Genomic DNA, 22,971 nt, shown 5'->3' with positions numbered 1-22,971 from the left:
TTGTAATCCCAACACTTTGGGAGATCAAGGCAGGAGGATCAGTTGAGGCTAGAAGTTCAAGACTTGCCTGGGCAACATAGTGAGAATCCGCCTTTGCAAAAAGTAAAAAAATTAGTGGAGTGTGGCGGTGCAAACCCGTAGTCCCAGCTACTTGGGAGACTGAGGTAGGAGGATCACTTGATTCCAGAGTTGAAGGCTGCAGTGAGCTATGGTCTTGACACTGCACTCTAGCCTGGGCAACAGAGCAAGATGCTCTCTCCAAAAATAAATAGACCGGGCACGGTGGCTCACGCCTGTAATCCCAGCACTTTGGGAGGCCAAGGTGTGGGGGATCCCTCGAGCTCAGGAGTTCGAGTCTAGCCTGAGCAACATGGCGAAACCCCGTCTCTACGAAAAGTACAAAAATTAACTAGGCGTGGTGACGTGTGCTTGTAGTCCCAGCTACTGGGGAGATTGAGGTGGGAGGATTGCCTGAGCCTGGTAGATGAAAAGTTGCGGTGAGCAGAGATGACGCCACTGCACTCCAGCCTGGGTGACAGAGCAAGACTCTCTCCAAGAAATAACGTAACATTTTTAACATAACATAACATAACAAACTTTCCCTGAATAACTAGTCATGCCAAGTGCTCATCCACAGCCTCATAACTTGTGCTTGTGCTTTCTAGCCTTGTTTACTCCTCCATATATGAAAAAAGAAAAAAAAGCTTTTTAGTTTGTGTCTCTTGGACATTTTCAGATCTTGTGATTGGAACATTCTCTCTATTGCAATAGTCCTTTTGAATAAAATCTTTCCTTCTCTAAGTCTGAATTTGTCATTTACAGTGGTAAATATCTTAATTGTTCTGAGATAAATTATGTATATTATCTTTTTGTGGCAAAGGACTTAATATATATTCAGTAGGTGAAAGTAGTTCCTGGGGCCAGGTATGGTGGCTCACGCCTGTAATCCCAGCACTTTGGGAGGCTGAGGCGGGTAGATCACTTGAGGTCAGGAATTCGAGACCAGCCTAGGCAACATGGTGAAACTTCATCTCCGCTAAAGAACGTGGTGGAGAGCGCCTGTAATCCTAGCTACTCGGGAGGCTGAGGCAGGAGCATTGCTTGAACCCGGGAGGCCGAGGTTGCAGTGAGCAGAGATCATGCCACTGCACCCCAGCCTGGACGACAGAGCGTGACTCCGGCTCAAAAAAAAAAAAAAAAAAAAAAAGTATAGGCGTTTGAGGTTGTCATCTCGCACGGAATAGAAAAGTATAAAAAAGGACAATGCAATTTATATCTATTTTTTAAAAGTTACTGCTAATTTCAGGGCTTTTAAATTACTTAATTTTAATCGCAGAAACTTTTCCAGCATGCCATCACCGCTCCGTGTCGACCCATGTTCCCAGACTCCTGGGCTGCTTCAGCGTCAATAACATTGCTGGGTAAACGCGCTAGCAAAAAATGGTTTCAACATAAACCGCCTCCATTCTAAGAGGAAAGCAGTTTGGTTTCCAAAATAACCTACACAACTGTGCTTTTAACTTGAAACCGTTTGAAACATCTACGCCGTTCCACAAGACACTACAGATGGCTCTGGGCGCTGGGCTGTGGGCATCACACGAAATCGCAGACCCTAACGTGTCCCGTCCAGCCCCGCCTCTCCCCCGGGTCCCTTCCTGGCGGTCCCTCTGCCTCCCTCCCCCGCGGTCCCTTCCCGCGGTTCCTCCCCGCCCTTCCCCGGCGGCTCCTCCCCGGCCCGCCCCCGGGTCCCTCCACTTGGTCACTCCCCGCCCCTCCCCGGTGGCTCCTCCCCGTTCCTTCCCTGGGGTCCCTGCCCCGCGGCCCCTGCCTTAGCCCGGCTCTCTCAACGCCCCGCCCTTTTCCGGTTCCGCCCATCTCGGACCCCGCCCCAGGCCGCTCGGTCGCTTTCCTCCGCGCAGTTGCCCACAGACCCGGAAGTGGATCGTGCGGAGCAAGCATCACACCATGGCGTACGAGTGTTCCTCTGTGTAGACTCAACCTGCGCCTCGCCGTCCCCCATTCGCACACCCGATGCCCGGGGGTCGCTACGGACTTAAAATCTCCGCACCGCACCCTCCACCTCAGGTAACTAGGCCTTGCTGTGTGGGCCCGGAGACGCTTCCTTTTGGGTTAAAGTCGCCCTGAGGCTGGTCCCTGCCCCCGGTCTTTCTGCCTTGGGCCAAGTAAACACGGCCTTTCCCGGTTTTTTAAACGTTTAAGCAGGATTTTCCTGCTTAAAATCCTTTACTGACTCCTCCTCCCGCCCCGCATCGCTTAAAGTCCTCACCGCCTGCCCTGGGCGCCTCCCAGCCTCGCTCTCGTCGGCCCCTGGAGCGCAGCGCCGCCGACCCAGTCCCGGGGAGGCCGCGCCTCCGCCTGGTCCTGGGATCCTGCACATCCCACCCCTGTCCTAAGGCGCCGTCGTCCCCCACCTCCCTCCTCCTCGTGCCGGGCCCTGCTGCTCCCCAGGCCTCCCCTTCGCAGTCACCGCTTCCCTTGAGCCCTCGTTGGGGAGGTGCCCGGGGCCCGTCCTGTGACACCCGGTGTTTTTGCCTGCCCAGCTCCACCCCCTGGAAAATGTACTCCTGCAACATGCAGACATCTTACTACAAACCCTCCAGTGAATGTGTGGCCCAAGGGAATCAGGAGAAAGAGAGACAAAGAGCCACTGAGAGGAGATGGAAAAACCAAGAAAGAGAAAAGAAAAATGAGGGAGACCCATAAACAGATGGCAAAGTGGAGGATGGGTGAGAGATTTGCAGCGACAGAGTGAAAGAAGCAGTCAAGAAAGTAGCAGGGGCAGAAAAGCAATTGGCGAAATGTAGAGAAAAGCTCGATGTCCCGAGATGAAGGACAACAAGATAAGGAGAGGGACAGCAAAGAAGGAGCCTCCTCAGACAGAGAGTGGGGGAGAGGAGAAAGGATTTGGCCGAGGGCAGACAGAGCTGCGTGGTGCTGGGACAGCAGGAGGGGACAGCTGGTGACAAGGCGAGCAGAGGGAGAACCACAACACAGGGAGGCCTGGGATCTGGGAGTGCCAGAGAGTGGGGATAAGCGGGTGTAACAGGGAAGAGGGGATTTAACAGGGAGAGCAGAGGAGGCGCGGAGATGGGGTAAGAAAGAGGCAGAAATAAATGGAGATTGGGACGATGAAAAGATTGGAAAGAAAACGCCACAAGAGGTGAAACAAATTGGAAGAATGGAGTAGAACAGATATAAGGGGGAAAAACAAAGAAGGGAGAAACAGCAGAAGAAAAAAGAGGCACAAAATCGTCAGAATCCTAGGGGGAAGATAAAAGGGGAAAAAGAAGGGCTGGAGAGACAAGGTGAAAGTGAGAGGCACAAAATGGGGGAGAGGAACACATAGTTATAAAGAAAGAGGGGCGCCCTGGGACCAGATGAGAGGTGAGTTGAGATTGGATATGACAATTTGATTTCTCTATTTATAATGTATTACATTTAAATTGTAATCTAATTGTTTAAATTCTACATATAAGGATGAGAATTTCAAAGCTCTGTGTAAAAGGCTTGTGCATTTTATAATTATGGCATAAGAGGCTAGCTTTCATTTGCCCATGCTGTTTAGCCATTGGGCAGTGACTTGCCTCATTCAGTTATGGGTCTCCCTCTTCCTGTTTCCTAGGATGGGGTAGGGTGGGGGCAGTGAGGAGAGGCAAGGAGTGACTGGCTGTGTCACTGCCTGGTGCCTTGTATTTACCTTTCATCTCACAGTTCATGCTGAAGGTTGAGATGAAGCTTATCTAATTCAGTCTCTTTTTCTATATGTAATTATTGCTGAAGTAAGCTTTTGTGGAATCCTGTATTGGCTCATGTCATTCTTTTCTAAATGTGATATATTTTCAATTTTTTCCCTTTGTAGAATTCCATATATAGTTAATATATCATATACATATTAAATTATATATATATATTTACACAATGGTTTCCATTTGAAGTTAATTGTGTTGAGTTCCGATTGAGGTCTGCATGCTTTCTACTCTTTATCATATATTGGAAATACTCTTTGGTAGTCAGTAGGTAACTTTATTCATTTTTATTTATTTATTTATTTATTTTTGAGACAGTCTCGCTCTTTCACCCAGGCTGGAGGGCAGTGGCGTGATCTCAGCTCACTGCAACCTCTGTCTCCCGGGTTCAAGTGATTCTCCTGCCTCAGCCTTCCAACTAGCTGGGATTACAGGTGTGTGCCACCATGCCTGGCTAATTTTTTGTATTTTTAGTAGAGACGGGATTTCACCATGTTGGCCAGGCTGGTCTTGACCTCCTGACCTCAAGTGATCCACCTGTCTCGGCCTCCCAAATTTCTGGGATTACAGGCGTGAGCCACCGCGCCCGGCCCTTATTTATTTTTTTTTGAGATGGAGGTACTCTGACGCCCAGGCTGGAGTGCACTCGTGTGACCTTGGCTCACTGCCACCTCCACCTCCCAGGTTCAAGTGATTCTCCTGCCTCAGCCTCCCAAGTAGCTGGGATTACAGGCACCTGCCACCACACCTGGCTAATTTTCGTATTTTTAGTAGAGATAGGGTTTCATTATATTGGCCAGGCTGGTCTCGAACTCCTGATCTCAAGTGATCCCTCCCAAAGTGCTGGGATTACAGGCGTGAGCCACTACGCCGGCCATCAGTAAGAATTTTAGATGGTATGAATGTGTATTTGGTAAAGATATCAATGGCGCTTTTTTTTTTAACGTTAACATAAGAACCTATTAACTAATTTGGTTTTTTTTTTTTTTTTGGAGTCAGAGTCTCGCTCTGTCGCCCAGGCTGGAGTGCAGTGGTGCAATCTCGGCTCACTGCAAGCTCCGCCTCCCGGGTTCATGCCATTCTCCTGCCTCAGCCTCCCAAGTAGTTGGGATTACAGGCAGCCGCCACCACGCCCGGCAAATTTTTTGTATTTCTAGTAGAGATGGGGTTTCACCACGGTAGCCAGGATGGTCTTGATCTCCTGACCTCATGATCCACCCGCCTCAGCCTCCCAAAGTGCTGGGATTACAGGCGTGAGCCACCACGCTCGGCCAACTTATTTGTTACTAGTCAGTTTTCTTCCCTTATGTCATCTCTTAAAATAGTGACCTGTGAACTACTAAGCAGATGTCCCCCTCAAGTCCCTTTTGTCAGTTCTATTTTCTGTAAATGTGGAAAGATGGGCTGGATTGACTCAAAACCTTATTCCAGCAGAGCTTATGTGTTCATGAAAAAATTTGCTGAGAGAGCTCATCTCTATAGCTGACAGTCTTTCACTGTTTTCAACACCAATAGCCATGTTTTCACAGTTCTGCATTTCATTAGTATGTTGTGTTTTTCTGGAAAAGAGGAATTAAATGTTTGGGATCAATGTGATAAAGCCATGAAAGGGAAGTTTCTTTTGCCCAGGTATGTGAAAGAAGATCCTGGAATTTTCCAGGGGAGGCGTGAGAAAGTCTAATTCAACTTGGATGACTTAGTGAAACATCTCCCCTTCTAGCCCTCAGTAAATCCACCTGCAACGTGAAGGTGAGGGACTCAGTCAATATACCTCAGTCTGGGCAATACTGACCCCCTTAATGTTTGGCAGAATTGGGTGTACATCTGTGTTTTGCAGTTCTTCTAGGAATTGGGGAGTGCCCACTGCAATTAAAAATTTAAATGGGACTCAGTCCTTTAAAATTTAAAACAAAACAAAACCAAAACCACAAGGATGGAAGCCAGGGTGTAGACTCAGAGGCAGAGAGACCATCTTCAGAGGCCTTTCTCTGCATTAGAGTTATGGCTAAATCTAAAGCAGTCATGTCAGTCCCTGGCAGGGAACCCTCCACCGGCTTCCCGTGTTCCCCAGGACAAAAGCCCAACTCCTCATTGTGGCTCCACAGACCTGCATCCAGGGCCCCTGCCAGTGTCCAGCCTCCTCCTGGGAGCTTGCCCTCATCTCATGACTCCCTCTGCCCTAGTCACATTTGTTTTTCTCTTTTCCCAAACATCAAAACCTTTCCTGTCTCAGTCTTTGTCCCTCCTCTTACCCTATGTCCCCAAATCATCACAGCTCTGTCCCTTTCTTCTCCTTCAGGTCTAGCCTCAGAGCTGTCTCCCACCCTCTTGCACCCCCATCTGAAATTCTCTCTGCCTGTCAGTCTCTACCACGTTACTCAGGTTTCACCGTCTCCGCATCCATCACCACATCGGACACTCTTCTGCGTGGATTATTTTGAGTGTTTTGTGTCTCCCTCCGTTGGAGGACACAGTCTCCATCTTGGCCACGGGACGACTGCAGCACCTGCTCCGGGGCTGTGGTTCAGATGCTGGGGCTGGGGTCGGGCTGAAGAGTCCTCAGGGAAGACCAAAAGGACAGGGCTGGTAGTGAGGATGGTCTCATATTCTGGAAATTTCATCCGTAATTGGTCTAAACTTCCTGTGGCTATTTATTCCAGTCTACGTAAGAGCAGAAGGCCTCACTGAGGCCTGAAAAGCCCCGCAGACCCTGTGTCCTCAGCCAGTGCCGAGGCGTCCCCACCGCCTTACTCCAGCTCCCGGGTCTTCCACGCTCTACACATCAGCAGGGCCCAGTGGCCATCCTGGGCAGGGGCTTTGCCTTCCGGCAGGTGATGCGCTCACAGTCAGGGGTCCTGGATTCCCTTCAGGAACGGTGGCGAGAAGTTCAGAAGCTAAACGGGCCATGAAGGAGGCACTCCCTAAACAGTGGGGGAATTTTGCAGGGGACTGTGAGTGGAGAGACAAGGGGACAATGGCAGCCTCCCTCATGAGATCTGGGGCCTCTCTTCTTCTTGGACATCCTCCGTCAGCTCAATCCGGCCAATCTTCAACTGCCTTTAAACTGGACTCCATGGTGTCCCCAAATTGCAGGCAATTCCTTCCAGCATGGCCAACTTCTAGAATCTAGACTTGAGGCCCACTGTCCTGCAGATAGCAGTTTGTGTCCATTCCTGCCGCATCGCTTGTGTCCAGAGGCCTTTCAATCCAGTGTGCTCCTCAGGCTGGAAGAGAAGTAGAAAAATGGGGACAGGTGAAGAAGTCCTTAGAGGTGTCGAGTGAGGCGTGGAAGCAATGCTGAGCCTCTAGAGGAGCTGGATGAATGCTGCATGCACCTGGCCCACAGGTGACTGTGGGCTCACGGGGTGTGTGGCACACTTGGAAAGAAGTCTCAGGTCTGGCTGTAGCACCTGGGAGTGGGTTTTGGGGTGGTTGTGGGGCTGCAGGCTCATTTTGTAATGCCCTGATGTCTCAGCTCAGGTTACCTGGGAAACAGATGCTGACACAGAGATTTGCATGCAGGAATTTAATTCGGAAACTCATCATCACAGTGAAGAGGACTGAAGGCAGTGGAATCAGGCAGAGAAAAACATCCCGAAGTGTACTTAGAACCAAGACCTAAGCTGACCCCATAGGGAGCTTCAGCAGCAGGAGGATGGGTGCCTTGGCCTGAGGGTGTGGATCCCAGAGCTGCTCCACAGCATCCGCTCCACGGGGTGATTTCTGTGGAGGCTTTGGGAAGTGCAAAAACCATCCTGAAACCCATAGAGGAAAGATAGGAAGAATCTCAGAGATTATTTTCTGGGTTGCCTTTGGCATTCGGGGTATTTTCAGTTGCAGATCAATAAGCTTTCAGTTGTGTTTTGGAAGATGAAATGATCATATGGAGTGTTTCCTTTCCTGATGTTGGGGTCTAATTGCATCATTAGAGACATCTCTGTTTTATTGGTAGGTTTTAGTGGTATTCCCCTGTGGGGTGGAGTCACTATGAGTGGAAATACGTTGCCCTGGGTCAGTGAGTTCCTGGGGTGTTTGTGTATATTATTCCACGAGTTACTGGGGCTTGTGAGATTTCATAACAGGGCTTCTGGATCTTTATGAAGTATCTGGGGATTGTGGGATCTTTATGAAGTATATGGGGAGTGTGGGAGTTAGTAAGTGTGTCTGGGTCCAGAAGGGCAACAGGGGGTCCTAAGAATCAGGCGCAGATGGCTTTCATTAGGGAGGGTTTGTTGTGGGGGCGTCTATGGGTGCAAATCAAGAGGGAGTGATTATCAGGGTCCCAGAGTAAGGGAAAGATTTCTCCAAGAATCAGAGTGAAACACAGCACACTGACCTGCGGCCCAAAGGTTTCCACTGGGACTGTCCTTGGGAAGATAAAGCTGCCACATTCTTGCTGCCAGGCCAGTGGCCTCTCCCTGTTTATTCCAAGATAACAGAGCCAGAGTCACAAGGCAGCTGGGGAGCTGAGGGGCAAGGTCCTTGAAACCCGCTGTGGAACATGGACCTTTCTCCAGTGCAGAGGGGCCACGGGGCCCTGGGAAGGGAGTTGGAGGGTTACAGCCCTGGTCATGGCAGGGAGACGCAGGAACTGGAGGCAGGAAGAGCTGTGTTCATCCCCACAGGGTGCCCCTCTGCTCAGGAATTTGTGCAATAGAATGGGGTGAGCTAATGGGGTCACATTTAGGGGAAGGAGTCTTTCTGTCCACCCAACACACATCTCATCCTATGCACACGCGTCTCCCTTTCCCCATTGTCCTCTCTATGATGGGAAACTAATGCTTCCCCAGGCGGGTGATTGAGGGAGAGGAGGGGTTGGTCTGCTTGTGTCTCTCCTTTCTCCCCTCCCTTAAGTCTCCTGCCTGCCTTTCTGCTGCTCTGTTCAGACTCTCACTTCCTGCAGTTCTGCAGTCAGTTTGCCCCACACGAGACCCAAGGATCTGGGTCTGTGAGTAATATTCAAGCCAACATCATTGCCAAGTGAGAAATCTCAGACCCCAGGACCTTTTTTCCATGGAGGGGCCTGGGCACAGAGACAGACTCTTCTTTTTGCAGAGTTTAGGGTCTTTTATTGGCCACGTGGGTCTGCTGAGCCTCAGACAGGGATCCCATAGTCAGCCAGATGTGTTTCTGGGTGGACTTGCGCTTGCCCTTCCACAGGTTGGTAAGCAGAGTGGTCTCCATGAAGGGCCCTTGGCTCTGCCCCTCAGCTGGTCCTGCTCAGCTCCCTTCTCACGAAAAAGACCACCCCAAGGACGAACATGCAGTCCACCCCTGCATACATCAGTCTCCCAAAGTGAAGACCATAAAAATGGCCTAATATTTCATTCATTCATTCAGTTATTTATTTATTTCGAGACGGAGTCTCGTTCTGTCTCCCAGGCTGGAGTCCAGTGGTGCGATCTCAGCTCACTGCAACCTCTGTCTCCTGAGTTCAAGCAATTCTCCTGCCTCAACCTCCGGAGTAGCTGGGACTACAGGCATGTGCCACCACTCCTGGGTCATTTTTTTGTATTTTTAGTAGAGACAGGGTTTTACCATGTTGGTCAGCTGGTCTTGAACTCCTGACTTCATATGATCTGTCCACCTCGGCCTCCCAAAGTGCTGGGATTACAAGCATTAAGTCACCGCACCTGACCATATAGCATTTCCTTTTAATTATTTACTTATTTAATTTTTACTACACTCCCATTTTAGCAATACTGATATTTCATTTAATGTTGCTATTATTATTTACTGTTATTGAGACAGAAGCTTTGTCTGTGTTAGACGATGATCTCATGTAATGTGACTCTTTTATAATTGTGCTTAGGATTCCACGGGAGATGAGTGAATAAACGACTGAACATTGTGCATAAACAGACAATTTATATATTCATAAGATTAAGACATTTTGTATTCCTCATCCGTTATGCAAAGCAAAGACTAGACACTCTGGAGTCATCTCTCATGAGAACAAGCCTGCAGACAGCTGGGAAGCACACCAGCCACCAACTGGGAGTATTAAAAAGAGCAATCCAGTCTCCAAATCAAGGAGAGGGTTCAAATCATAGAAAAGCTGCAGAGCCACCGGGTCTCAGAGTTTCCCGCGGAAACGCTGGGACTCGCTACCAATCCCATGAGCGCACCTGGGGATTTTAACGTCTGGTGGGATGGTGGATTCCGAGTGTGGTTGGACAGGGCTGGAGTGCCCTGAAAGGCCTGAATGCTCTCCTGCCGGTGAGAAAACTGGAAGCGGATTCTGGGCGGGAGCTGTCGCCAGCGAGAGGCGGGTCTTGGATAGTGGGGAGAGGCCAGGGTGGGGAGGGTGGAAGCCACCGTGAGGTGGGGTCTGGGCAATGGGAAAGGGGTGCAAGAGGGTCGTGTGGGAGAGTGGAACTGCTGTGGGCGGGGCCTGGGCAGTGGGGAGGGGGCGGGGTGAGAAGGGTGAAAGTCGCCCTGGGGTGGGGTCTGGGCAACGGGAAAGGGCTGGAAGAGGGTGGGGTGGGAGGGTGGAACTACCGTGGGGGCGGGGCCTGGGCAGTGGGGAGGGGGCGGGGTGAGAAGGGTAAAAGTCGCCCTGGGGTGGGGTCTGGGCAACGGGAAAGGGCTGGAAGAGGGCGGCGGGATGAGAGGGTGGAAGCTGCTGTGGTGCAGTCTGGGCTGTGGGAAGCGGGCAGGGCCGGGAAAGGAGCGGGTCTGGGCTCTCTACTCCTCTTGGCCCCAGGTCATTTTCTGCTATGTCAGCCTTTCTCTCCACTAGGACTGGATCAACAGCATTGCACTGCTAAAATAAAGTTTCAGCTCATTGAAATTAGCCGGGGATGCTTCCTGCTTATTTTCAGTTAATAAGCAGGGATGCTTCCGGCTTATTTTCAGTCCAGGGACGCTTACTGCTTATTTTCAGTTAATCCAACATTTCAAACAATTTAAGGCAAAAGAACAGAATTGTACTGGGCCACTTAATTGAAGGCTAAGGTTTTTTTACTCTTACATTGAAAACGATTTAAGTGAAAAACTCATTTTGTTTGCAGGTGGAGACAGGCATCCTACCATTAAGAGGATCACAACTCATCTTAGCTCAGGGTACCAGGAGGGGTGCAGGGGCATCAGCGGATGGTCCCTGTGGGGCAGTGGTTTCATCCTGGAACTGGCAATTAGAACCGTTTAATTAATCCGGGACCTGATTTGTCTGTTTAGAGGATGAAACGAAGGTGAAATTTCTACTTGTGCTGTGTTCAGTTTCATAGTGACAACGATCGGAACATCGTTTCCATTTCTATTTGCCAGGCACCGGGATGGAAGAAAGAGAAGTCTGGGCTTAGGTCCAGGGGCGTTTCAAGGACCCTGGACCAGGGTGTGTGGAGGAAGGGTATCTGGTAATTTAGGTCGCCAACCATTCCCTTAAACATAAAGAATACTTTTTAAAATAGAGGAATTATAGGGAAAATCTCAGAGATAAATTTCTGGGTTACCTTTGGTATTTTGGAGTATTTTGTGTTGTAGATCAAGAAGCTTTCAGATGCATTTTGGAAGATAAAATAGTTTGGAGTGTTACCTTGTATGATATCGGGGTCTCATTGGAGCATGTGCATCACTAATGCCTTGTTTCCTTATCTTTCAATTGTTGATCTATTACACAATTGTAAGGGAATTTTAAATGTATATGGCTTTGAAATGAAGTTGATGCATCTAATTTTTTCAATTAGCTGAAATTTTCCTTTAGCAGTTAATGATGTCTCTTATGTGTGACAGGAACATTCAGTACACCCACAGTGAAGGCTGAGTGCCCTTCAAAGCTTTTTTCTTCTGTTTTTTGTTTTTTGAGACAGGCTCTGTCACCCAGGCTGGAGTGGTGCGATAATAGCTGACTGCAATCTCACACTCACTTCAGCCTCCTGAATAGCTGGGACTATAGACATGCACCACCGCACCTGGATAATTTCTAAATTTTTTTGTATAGATGGGGTCTTACTATGTTGCCCAGGCTGGATTCAGTGCTGAGTCTCAAAGGCCAAGGTACCAGGGCAAGTTCATTATTTTTGAGTTTCACTTGGTGTTATGTGTTGACAATGTAGAAGCCGATTTTGACCCTGTAATCCTAGCAGATAGCAAAGGTTAAGCCTCCCCTTTCCATCCTTTCTTCTTTTTTTTGTTTTTTTAGAAGGAGTCCTGCTCTGTTGCCCAGGCTGGAGTGCAGTGGCACGATCTTGGCTCACTGCAGCCTCTGCCTCCCAGGTTCAAGTGATTCTCCTGCCTCAGCCTCCCTAGTAACTGGGATAACAGGCGCTGCCACCGCGCCTGGCTAATTTTTGTATTTTTAGTAGAGACAGCGTTTCACCATGTTGGCCAGGCTTATTTTGAACTCCTGACCTCAGGTGATCCACCTGCCTCGGCCTCCCAGAGTGAAGTGCTTGGATTACAGGCATGAACCACCGTGCCCGGCCAGAAATATCCTTTTTAAATCTCTTGTGAATATGTCGATTTTGCTTCAATGAAAATGTATAAGCATTTAAACTCTGCATATACAAAATGGATTCATGGCTTTCATCTATAATCAGATTCACCCCTACTATTCTCAATTTAATGAAAAGATCCAAAATCAAATCATTTCTTTGCTTGGGATCATGGAAGTCCATGCTGAAACTGCTTTCTTGTCAACATAGGTTCTTAGCAATATTGCATAACACAGAGCAGTCTACCTTGCAAAAGTCCCCAAATCTATCCCAGACACCATATCTTTTGAAACTGTAGATGTAGTTGTGAAATATGCTATTTTTCCTGTCTAAACAATTGTATTTTCAATTAATCACCACTTTTCCATTGATGAAATCTTCCACATGTGGGGATGTGAGAGGCAAACATACTTCAAAGTAGAGGTAAATTCACAGATGTTGCCATAAAATTATTGCTAGTAGATACGATGCCATTTAATATTTGATAATCTAGTTTTACTTTGTATAGGGTTCATATGAAGGAGAATATCCAGCCAGCATGGTAGCTCACGCCTGTAATCCCAGCACTCTGGGAGGCCAAAGCAGGTGGATCACTTGAGGTCAGGAGTTTGAGACCACCCTGGCCAATGTGGTGAAACTCCATCTCTACTAAAAATACAAAAAAAATTAGCTGGGCCTAGTGGCGTGTGCCTGTAATCCTGGTTACTTGGGAGGCTGAGACAGGAGAATCGCTTGAACCCAGGAGGCAGAGGTTGCAATGAGCCAAGATCACGCCGTTGCACTCCAGCCTGAGCGACAGAGGGAGACTCTGTCTCAAAAGAAAAAAAAAATACCCTATCAAATACGCTTAAAATCTTGCAAAATGAATTACCCTTGAGGTGAATATAAATGTAAATGTTTTCTGAAGACGATTTTACAGGCTTTTTTTCTACAACAGATTAAAATAAGTACTTAGAAAACAATTTTTATTTAAATATTGTAATCTATGTTCTTTGGTTTCTCTTCCGTTTCTTCAAGTACTTTTGGAATGCATGTAAAGTGAATTTCAAATTATGCTATATGTAGAAATTATTGACATAAGCATATTACAATGACAAAGTTTATCTCAAAGGTATTTGAGGCCGTCATCTCAAGAGTGGAATGGGATAAAGGAAGAACAATGGAATTTATTTCTATTTGTAAAAAGTTACTGCTTTTTAAAAAGCAACTTATTGACCTAACTAATACATAGGCCTTAGCCCTGCTCTGGATCCGAGGTTGACGCTGTCCTTCCTGAGTGCGTGGGGAATAGAAATGGAAAGGAGGTTCTGCTGATCAGCATGAAATTGTACACTCCCTGCTAAGCTCAAATTTTCCATTTCACATTCTAGTTTGCATCTCATTCAGTTACAGCATTTCTTTAAATGCTTAATTTTAATTGCAGAAACGTTCCTGGATCCGAACACTGCCCCCTGACGACCTAGAGAGATCCCAGCTCCCAGCCCACTGAGTGGCTTCAGCCTCGCTGGTAGGTCTCTCCTCCAAAGCTCTGGAAACAGACTCCTGGGAGTGAGAGGGAGGGGAGCGCAGGCGCCGCCCCCTTTCCCCAAGCCCCCCGCCCACTTCATCCCTCAGGCACCTCCCAACTCCTGGCCTCTCTGCACGAGGCGCCTGCCCCGGGCCCCGCCTACAGGGGACCCAGCTCTTCTTGCAGCCACTGGAAGCTGATCACCTGGAGTGAAGACCTTACACGTGAGTTTCCCTCTGTTTAGGTTAAACTTGGGCTTCCCAGGCTCCTGCACATCCAGACTCGATTTGCAGGAGTCCTCAGAGACATACATGTATATAGGCGTGACTGTAGTTCACTGCAGCCTGGACCTCCTGTGCTCAAGCGATCCTCCCACCTCAGCCTCCTGAGTAGCTGGGACCACCGGTGTGTACCACCACCACGTTTAAATAATTTTTTTATATATATTTAGTAGAGAGGAAGTCTCACTGTGTTGCCTGAGCTGGTCTCGAATTCGTGGGCTCAAGTGCTCCTCCCGCTTCGGCTGGGATTACAGCCCACGAAGTGCTGGGATTACAGGCATGAGCCGTCACTCCGGGCCCTATAGACCTTAATATCCCCTCATGGCTCTTTCATTCCCAAGTAAATTCAGAGGTGTCCATGAGAGGTCGGGGGTCACTTCCCATTGAACCACACAGACAGGTCCTGCTTGCAGTATTTCTGCCTTCAGCCCATGTAGAGAGCTTTCATGCCATTTCCTGCTTAAAACCCTTTACTCACTCCCCCCCGTGCCTTGTAAGGTCCTCACCCGCGAGGTGCATTCACCCTTTGGGTCCCCTAAGCCTCGCCCTTCATTGCGTCTGCACGGCAGCACCGCAGCTCCGGTGCAAGAGAGTCCTCGCCCTGGTCCTGGGATTCCACAGATCCCACCCCTCCCCTGAGACACCCGCCCATCTTGCTCTCATTGAGCCTTGCCCTCTATCCTGCAGGCCTCCCCTTCATAAGCATGGCTTCCTCTGACCCAGCGTTGAAGGAGGTGACTTGGGCCTGTCTGTTCACCTCCAATGTTCTTTTGTCCCAGATTCCACTCCACTAGGAAAAGTGCTTTCAGTAGGTGGGCATCTTATTCCATCCCCTTCCCTGTAAATATGTGGCTACAGGGGATCAGGAGAAAGAGAGACAGGAGAAAGAGGAAATAGAAAAACTGAGAAGGAGTGAGAAGGACGGGTGAGAACCATGAACAGATGGCAACGCAGAGGATGGGTGGGGAATTTGCAGACAGACACTGAGAGTGAAAGACAAAGCTGAGAAAGTGTGGGGCAGGGAACAACTGGAGAAATATAGAGAAAAGCTGGGTCTCCAGAGAGATGAAGGACAGCAAGATAGGGAGAGGGGCAGAAAGGGGGAGGCTCCTCAGACAGAGAGTGGGGGAGAGGAGGAGGGATTTGGAGTCAGGGCAGACAGCAATGTGGTGCTGGGACAGCAAGACGGGACAGCTGGCGACAAGGAGAGCAGAGGGAGAACCACAGCATAGGGAGGCTTTGGATCTGGGGGTGCCAGAGAGTGGGGACAAGGGGTGTAACAGGGAAGAGGGGATTTAATAGGGGGAGCAGAGGGGGAGCAAAGATGAGGGAAGAAAGAGGCAGAAATATGTGGAGATTGAGATTGGGACAATGAAAACTTTGGGCAGAAAGGAATAAGGTGGAAGAAGTTGTAGGAATGGAGCAGAACAGGCGGAAGAGAAGGAATGGAGGGAAGAAGGGGAGAAAGAGCAGGAGAGGAGAGGGGCTCAAAATGAGGAGCACAAACCTGGGGGGAAACATCGGAAAAAAAGAGCCAAGGAGGGAAGGTGAGGATGAGATATGTACAGAATGAGAGAGGGAAACACACAGGAAGGAAGAAGGAGGGGACCTTGGTTCAGGTGAGTGGTGAGTTGATTGAATATGGGTAATTTAGTTGTGACATGTTGATTTCTGTCTTTATAATCTAACAGATTTTAAATATGCTTAAAATCCACAGATAAAGATGAGAATTGCAAAACTTGTCTATAAGGCTATGCATTTTATAATTATGGCATCAGAGGTTAGCTTCCACTTGTAACCTTTTCAGCCAGAGGGCAGTGACTTGACTCATTCATTTGTGGGCCACCCTCTTCCTCCATTTCCCTGGGATGGGGTTGGGTAGGGGCGAGAACATGAGTTAATGTAATACTGATTACATAATATTTAGTATTATGTGATGCTGATTATAGTCAATATAATAGTATACAGTCAATGTAATAGTGAACACTCCACACAGAAAACTCATCACCAAAATGTGGAGGAACTTCTTCCCACCAGCAATGCATTTTCCATCCGACACTAACTGGGTGACCTTATAGTTCAACTCAATTCTGACACTGTCCAGCTTGAATTAGGATCAGATGCTGTTGACTGGTTGGTCAGTTCCACAGGGCTACCCCCACTTCAAATGCCGGTCACAAGTTGCAGGTTGGGACCTGAACTTCTGGGCTACCAACTGTAAATTGGGGATTCACTTGACCCCCCTCCTCAGGTTGTAGTAATTTGCCACGGTCATTCACCGAACTCAGGACAACACTTAGTTTACTCATTTATTATAAAGTATGTTGCAAAGGACACAGATGAACAGCCAGATGGAAAAGCTGTGCTAGCTAGTTATTCAAACCCAAGGAAAGTGTTAGGGAAGCACATTGACCAGGTCAGTCAGAGCGTACAGCATATGAAGCGAGTGCAGTCCTGTGCGACTGAGCCCTCAAGCTGTGGTGTCTGATTCTGTTTTGTAGACGGTGTCAGAATTGAGTAAAACAGCAGGACTCCCTACCTGGGAGTCTGCTGGAGAACCTGTCATTGTGGGGAAAATGACACACATTTTGGTGACTAGAGGTGAAATATTCTGTGTTGAGTGTCAGAGTAGTATGAACAATTTTTTTCCTCTCTGAACAGATCTCCAATGCGTGATAAAGCCTTTTTTTCTTCTACTCTTCCATGTTTAAGACAAAAAAATACTTTCAACTACATTTCCCTCTGTAATAAGTACCTGTTTATGCTCTATTTAAGAGCATAATATTCTAAAAACTAGTTTTACTTTGTCTTCAATTCTTTTTTTTTTTTAAATAAAAATATAGAGACAGGATCTTGCTGTGTTGGCCAGGCTGGTCTCAAACTCCTGGGCTCAAGTAGTCTTTCCACCTCAACCTGCCAAAGTACTGGGATTACAAGCGTGAGCCGTGTGCGGCCACTTTGTCTTCAATTCTTGCTTAAACCTTTGAATTGTTGCTTGAATCTAGCTTTCACATCCAGCATTCCACTGATTCTTCCTTTTTCAGTCATCAGTGACCTCCCCATTCCTAAATGCCGTAATTCATGTCCTGTCCTCATCTTTTTCTTCCTGTCGGTAGCATGTAGCGCAGCTGATCACTTCCTCTTCTGTTATCTTGGCTTTTATGACACCCCGTTAACCTTTACAAATCTATTCAGTCTTCTTGCCACTCTGATCACTTTCTGCTTTCCTCTTCTGGTGTCTCCAGAACTTTCTTGTTCTCTGAATGTGCAAGTGCTCATGGCTCAGTCCTTACACCTCTTCTTGTCTCCGTCCACACCCACTGCCTTTCTGTACTTCTCATCTCATGGCTTTATGCCCCACCTGTTAATACTCAGCCCCATGTACCTTGCAGACCCTCCTCTGAGGTCTAGAATCCTGTGTCTAGTTGTCTCCAAAACTCTACAGGGATGTCCCAACAGGCATCTCCATTTTCATATTCCTAAAAGTGACTTCCTGGCTGGGCACAGTGGCTCATGCCTATAATCCCAGCACTTTGGGAGGCCAAGGCAGGCGGATCACCTGAGGCCAGGAATTTGAGACCAGCCTGGCCAACATGGCGAAACCCTATCTCTACTAAAAATACAAAAAATTAGCCAGGTGTGGTGGCAGGCGCCTGTAATCCCAGCTACTCAGGAGGCTGAGGCAGGAGAATCGCTTGAACCCAGGAGGCGGAGGCTGCAGTGAGCCGAGATCACGCTACTGCACTCCAGCCTGGGCAACAAGAGTGAAACTCTCTCAAAAATTAATTAATTAATTATTTAAATAAAAGTGACTTCCCAAACTCCTCCAAACATGTTCACCCCTGCAGTCTTGCACATCTCAGCTGAGGGCAACCCTGTACTTCCTGGGGCTCAGCTGAACTTCTTGTCATGTTTAAAATATGTAAGATACTACGTTGTAAGTGTGTTACTTTGTAAAATGAAGAAAAAATTAAGCATTTACTTAGGTGAGGAAATACATGGTTTCATAAATTCTTTTGACGTATGAGAGAAAGAATGTTTGAAGACCTCTCCCTGCGTGATCTGCACCCTCAGGACCTCTCAGACGTCATCTCCTTCCTGTGTCCTCCCAGCCCCCTCTGCTCCAGCCACACAGGCCCCTTTCCTTTTCCTAGAGCCAAGGTTGCTCCTGCCTCAAGGCTTCCATGTGGGCCGGCCCTCTGCCTAGAACTCCCTGGCCTCTCAGCTGCAAGTGACAAGCAGCGTTTCTTCCTGAGGTCTTTGTTCTGACATCACTTCCTCCTTGGAAACGTTTGTGATCTCCCACAGCCTCCTGTTTGACATTGCAGGCCCACCTTCACCCCCACCTCTGGTCCATGTTGCCTGTTCTGTGTGATTCTTTTTGCTCCTTCAATATCCAGTCTGGATCCTGGTGAGAACAAGTCCCCAACAGGAGAGCAGAGCCAGAAGGTGGGGCTGTGCTGGGCTCGCCCCCTCGGTGGAGCTCAACCCTGGCTTCATATTAGAGTGCCCAGGCGTTTTGCAGAAACATCTCTTGTGCCCCCTTGACGTATTTTCATTTCAGTGTTTTAGAGCCCAGCTGAGTAATATTTAAAGTTGACTCTATTCTGTAGCCAGCATAGTACCAATCCCTGTCTTTTGTTTCTGAAGGCTGAGCTCAGCCTGGGATCCACAGAGAGGTGAGGGGGGCTGTGTTCTGCATGGGGTTTGGTCAGGGCCGGGTCTGTGTCCTAAAGGGGAGCTCAGTCCAGCCCAGCTCCCCACTGCTGCAGTGTGTGTGTGGGCTTCTCCAGGAGGAGGGTGGGTTCTGAAGAAAGGGGCCAGAAACTCACTTCTTCCTGTAGGACTTTCTCGTCCCCATATTCCCCCTGGTGCAGTGGGGCGCAGAGGACCATCTTTCCACAGGGTGAGATCTTCTGTGCGTGTGACTGTGGCATATGAAGGGGATGTATAGATTCTCAGCCCTAAGCAGCATATTTTGGATATTCAGTATTGACTTCTAAAGACTCTTTTATGTTACCCAAGGAAGAAGTCTGGAAGAGGAGGAAGAGGAAAGAAAAGGAGTCAGGGATGGCCCTTACTCAGGTAAAGTGATACTCCTGGTGGATTGTTCTTTTATTTCTTCCTGAAATGCCTGGCATTGGCATTGCGAATCTTCTCTGAGTCTGAAGCGTCCTGCCTGACATGTTTGCTAGCACTCACCCGCGCCTTCCCTCAGTCCCTCTCATCTCGTTTAGATTCCATCTCCCCTGACCCAGTGACATGTATGTGGGAAGAGGCTGCACTGGGCATGGTCCTGGGAAGGGCTCACACCCAGACATGGATGGAGATGGGGTGAGGGTCCCGTGGTGTCAGTGCTGTTGGGCAGCAGGGATTGCTCAGGGGTCGCATCTGGATGCACTGTCAGCGCTGTGTAAACCATGATAACAGAAGCTGCCCATGAAGTCAGGTGTTACTGTGCACACGTACCTGCTCACTGGCATAGAATAAGAACACTAAGGGGAAAGCTTTCCTGCCTCATTGGCAACTGCATTTGAAGCCGAACAAGTGAGTCATTGGGTTTCTGACTCCAAACTCATAAAGACTGGGAACGGAATGCAAAGTTTAGACACTGACATTGGAGATAGATGATTCTTTCATTCCATCATCCATTTTAATGTATGACATCAACGTAAATGTGTAACAAGATTCATTAAACTAGTCTCAGAAGCTCTATCCCATGGAGACTGTGATGTTCTTACAAGAACCTTTGTCCGTCGGGTATTGTAGGTGAGAATGGCATATAAGCAGAACAACCTTGCCGTTAGAGAGAATGGAACTGTATTTTTGTTTTACCAGTTATGAGTCAACATTTTGTTTCTTTTATTTTAAACATGGCATCATGTATATATTTCTTTTATAGTGAAATGATACATTTATGCGCCAAGAGGTAAAGCATCCCTTTTCCTGTCCAGCCTTCCACCCTCCCTCACATCTTAGTGGGGAGCCACTGTTCTCAATTCTGTGGGAAGGGTCAGTGCAAGTCCTGTAGAAATGTATTTTGACATCATTATGAGATTTAAACAAATTCCTCAGTGAATGTTTGGTTGTGATATGTTAACCTGCAAGTTTTGAACATTGACATGTTTTCGTGTTAGGAAACAGGAGCTCACTTTTCTACATCCTTGTTGGAGCATTCTGGGAATGAAGACAGGTGGATCTTTTAACTTTCTCACTTCTATAAAGAATGCCACACAGGGTGCTGCATGGTGGCTCACACCTGTAATCCCAGCACTTGTGGAAGCCAAGGTGGGAGGATCATTTGAGCCCCAGAGATTGAGGCTGCAGTGAGCCATGATAGTGCCACTGCACTTCAGCCTGAGTGATAGAACAAGACCTTGTCTCAAAAAAAAAAAAAAAAAAAGTGCCACCCTGGCTGCCTGTGACCATGCCGACTTCACTACGGATCGTGGAGAGTTCCTCCAGGCTGGGCGATTAGAAGAGTGATCTCTTCTAGGATGGCGCATTTCCTGTGTTGCTGGATCTGGCAAGATTCTATCCCTACCCCAGGTGCAGAGGTGCCCTCTCCCACCAATGCCACGTCAGATTTCCCCCTCATTAAGCAAACTTGCCACTGTGTTCATTTTATATTATGAAAATCCGGGGATAATGCAACCCATTTTATTTTCATTTTCTTATTCCTTGTGAGTCTGAGTGGGTTGCATTACTTTGTGGATGTGTATATATGAAATGAATTTTTATACTTTGCTCCATTTTCTGTTCCTGGAATTCAGGAGCTGTGTTGTATTCTGCGGTTTATTTTCTTTTTAACTTTTACTACATTTTTTGAGACAGGGTCTCACTCTGTTGCTGGAGCGAGGCTGGAGCACGGCGGCTCTGTCACTGACATGCAGGTTCAGTTGCTCGCTGCTTGCAGAGTCCAGTTAACAAGAGCAAGTTCTGGTAGAAAGACAGTGACTTTTTATTCCAAAGCTAGCTTAGGGGAAGAAGTACAGGCTTCCTGCCTTAAGGTACTGCATTGCTTTTGGAGCAGAAAGCAGGCGCTTTTAAAAGGCGGGCTTGGCATGAATGGCACTAAGGAGAGGAAGCGAGCAGGTGGGTGTCCCCCTAACTTGCTTCTGTGCCTTATGTACCAGGGGGTTGAGCTGGCAGCCACTGGTGCCTTCGTGGGCAGAACTGGGTTGTAAAAGTGGCTGAAACTCTCCGGGTGGGACAGAGTTTTGTAGCAGGACTTTGGATTGTAGATTGATTGCTGTTTCTCGAGGTAACCTCCTGGCAAGTGAGATTCCCCTCTGGAGCTCGAAGCACATAGTTAGATGAACTTGCCCTGTAGAGAGTGTCTGCTGAAGGGGAGGTAAAAGGTTATAAGTGTATTTCTAAAGGGCTAAGTAGGAAGTAGGGAACAGGGGAAAATGGGGAAAGGAGAAAATAAGAGAAAAAAATAATAACTCACTCCCTTTTTCTTAGAAAAATGAGCGTACTTGGTTACAGTACAGTCATGGCTCACTGTAGCCTTGACCTCCTTGGCCTAAGCAATTGTCCCACCTCAGTCTCCTGAGTAGCTGGGACTACAGTTGTGTGCTGCCACACCCAGATAATTTTTCATGTTTTTGTTTTTTGTAGAGACAGGGTCTCACTATGTTGCCCAGGCTGGTCTCAAACTCCTGGGCCCAAGCCTTCCTCCTGACTGTGCCTCCTAAAGTGCTGGGATTATGGGCATGAGCCATTGTGCCCGGCTTGGTTTAATTCTTTATATACGCACTGTTGTCTTCCTTTCGATTACACATTATTCTACTGTAAAAATAATCTTTCTTTGCTTACCCCTTTCTCAATTATTCGTTCAGTTTATCTTATTTCGGAAGGCCTTACGAAATGAAATGGTATGCTTTATCTTTATCTACCAGTGGATTGTTCACATGGCCTTTGTCTTTGACCCAGTTCCTGGCATATACAGCTCCTAAAATCTATGGAGTTTCCAAAGTGTTGTCTTTTTGCATGCTGATGCATTGACTGATAGCTGGCAGCCTCCAACAAGCTTCAGGATGGGGCCTGAGTCGCCAGAATATCCAAGGCAAGATTGGAAGATTGGGGCTTTAAACTCCACTCCTCAGCTACCAGGGAGGGGGAGATGCGACGAAGGTTAAGTTGATCACCAGTGGCCAATGGTTTAATCATGCCTACTTCATGAAGTTTCTATGAAAACACAAAAGCACACGGTTCAGAGAGCTTCAGGTTAGGTGAACACGTGGAGATTCCTGAGGGTGGCATACTCAGGGAGGGCATGGAAGTTCCAGCCCCTTTTCCAGTACTTCACTGTATGCATCTCTTCATATGTATTCATTGTAATATCCTTTATAATAAATGGGTAAATGTACATAAAGTGTCTCCCTGAGGTCTGTGAGGTCTAGCAAATTAATTGAACCCAATGAGGGAGTTACAGGAACCCTGATTAATAGTCAGTCTGTCAAAAGCACAGGAAAAACAACCTGGGGCTTGCTGTTGGCACCCGAAGTGGGACTGAACCCTCAACCTGTGGGATTTGCCACTATCTCCAGGTAGATGGTATTGAAACTGAACTGGGGTTGGAGGATACCCAGGCGGTGTCTGCTGCACAATTGATTGCTTGCTGGCATAGGGGAAAACTATACATCTGTTTATTTATTATTTGTTTGTTTGTTTATTGTTTTGAGAGGCTCTCACTCTGTTGTTCAGGCTGGAGTCCAGTCGTGTGATCACAGCTGACTGCAGCCTTGATCTCTGGGGCTCAAGTGATCCTCCCACCTTAGCCTCTGGAGTAACTGAGACTATAGGCACGCAGCACCATGCCCAGCTTGATTTTTTTGTAGAGATGAGGTTTCATTATATTTCCCAGGCTGGTCTCTTGAGCTCAAGCAGTACTCCTGCCTTGGCCTCCTAAAGTGCTGGGATTATAGGCATGAGCCACTGCACCTGGCCACATCTGATTTTAGAAGCATTTTCTG

General features: G+C 47.9%; 1 protein-coding gene across 12 annotated transcripts in view; it reads left to right on the top strand.

The window, feature by feature from the left end:
• Positions 1-908: 908 nt before the first annotated feature.
• Positions 909-22,971, top strand: part of ZNF160 (zinc finger protein 160) — a 37,879-nt gene continuing 15,816 nt past the window's right edge. For 2 of the 12 annotated variants that reach the window (XR_008955059.2, XM_057300658.2), the window contains exons 1-3: positions 909-2,085; positions 13,626-13,709; positions 19,016-19,075. Coding sequence is in view for 8 of the 12 variants with exons in the window: in XM_057300658.2 (XP_057156641.1) it covers positions 19,061-19,075 (15 nt within the window). In the remaining 4 variants the exon portion in view is untranslated. Of the gene's footprint in view, positions 2,086-6,066; positions 7,484-9,579; positions 9,987-13,625; positions 19,076-20,127; positions 20,184-22,971 lie in introns of all 12 variants that reach the window. The other 10 variants (XM_063600595.1, XM_057300662.2, XM_034944500.4 and 7 more) reach the window with 10 other exon arrangements.

This window comes from Pan paniscus, chromosome 20 (assembly GCF_029289425.2).
Source record: "Pan paniscus chromosome 20, NHGRI_mPanPan1-v2.0_pri, whole genome shotgun sequence".
Taxonomy (NCBI): domain Eukaryota; kingdom Metazoa; phylum Chordata; class Mammalia; order Primates; family Hominidae; genus Pan; species Pan paniscus.
This window is presented reverse-complemented; position numbering and strand designations above follow the sequence as displayed.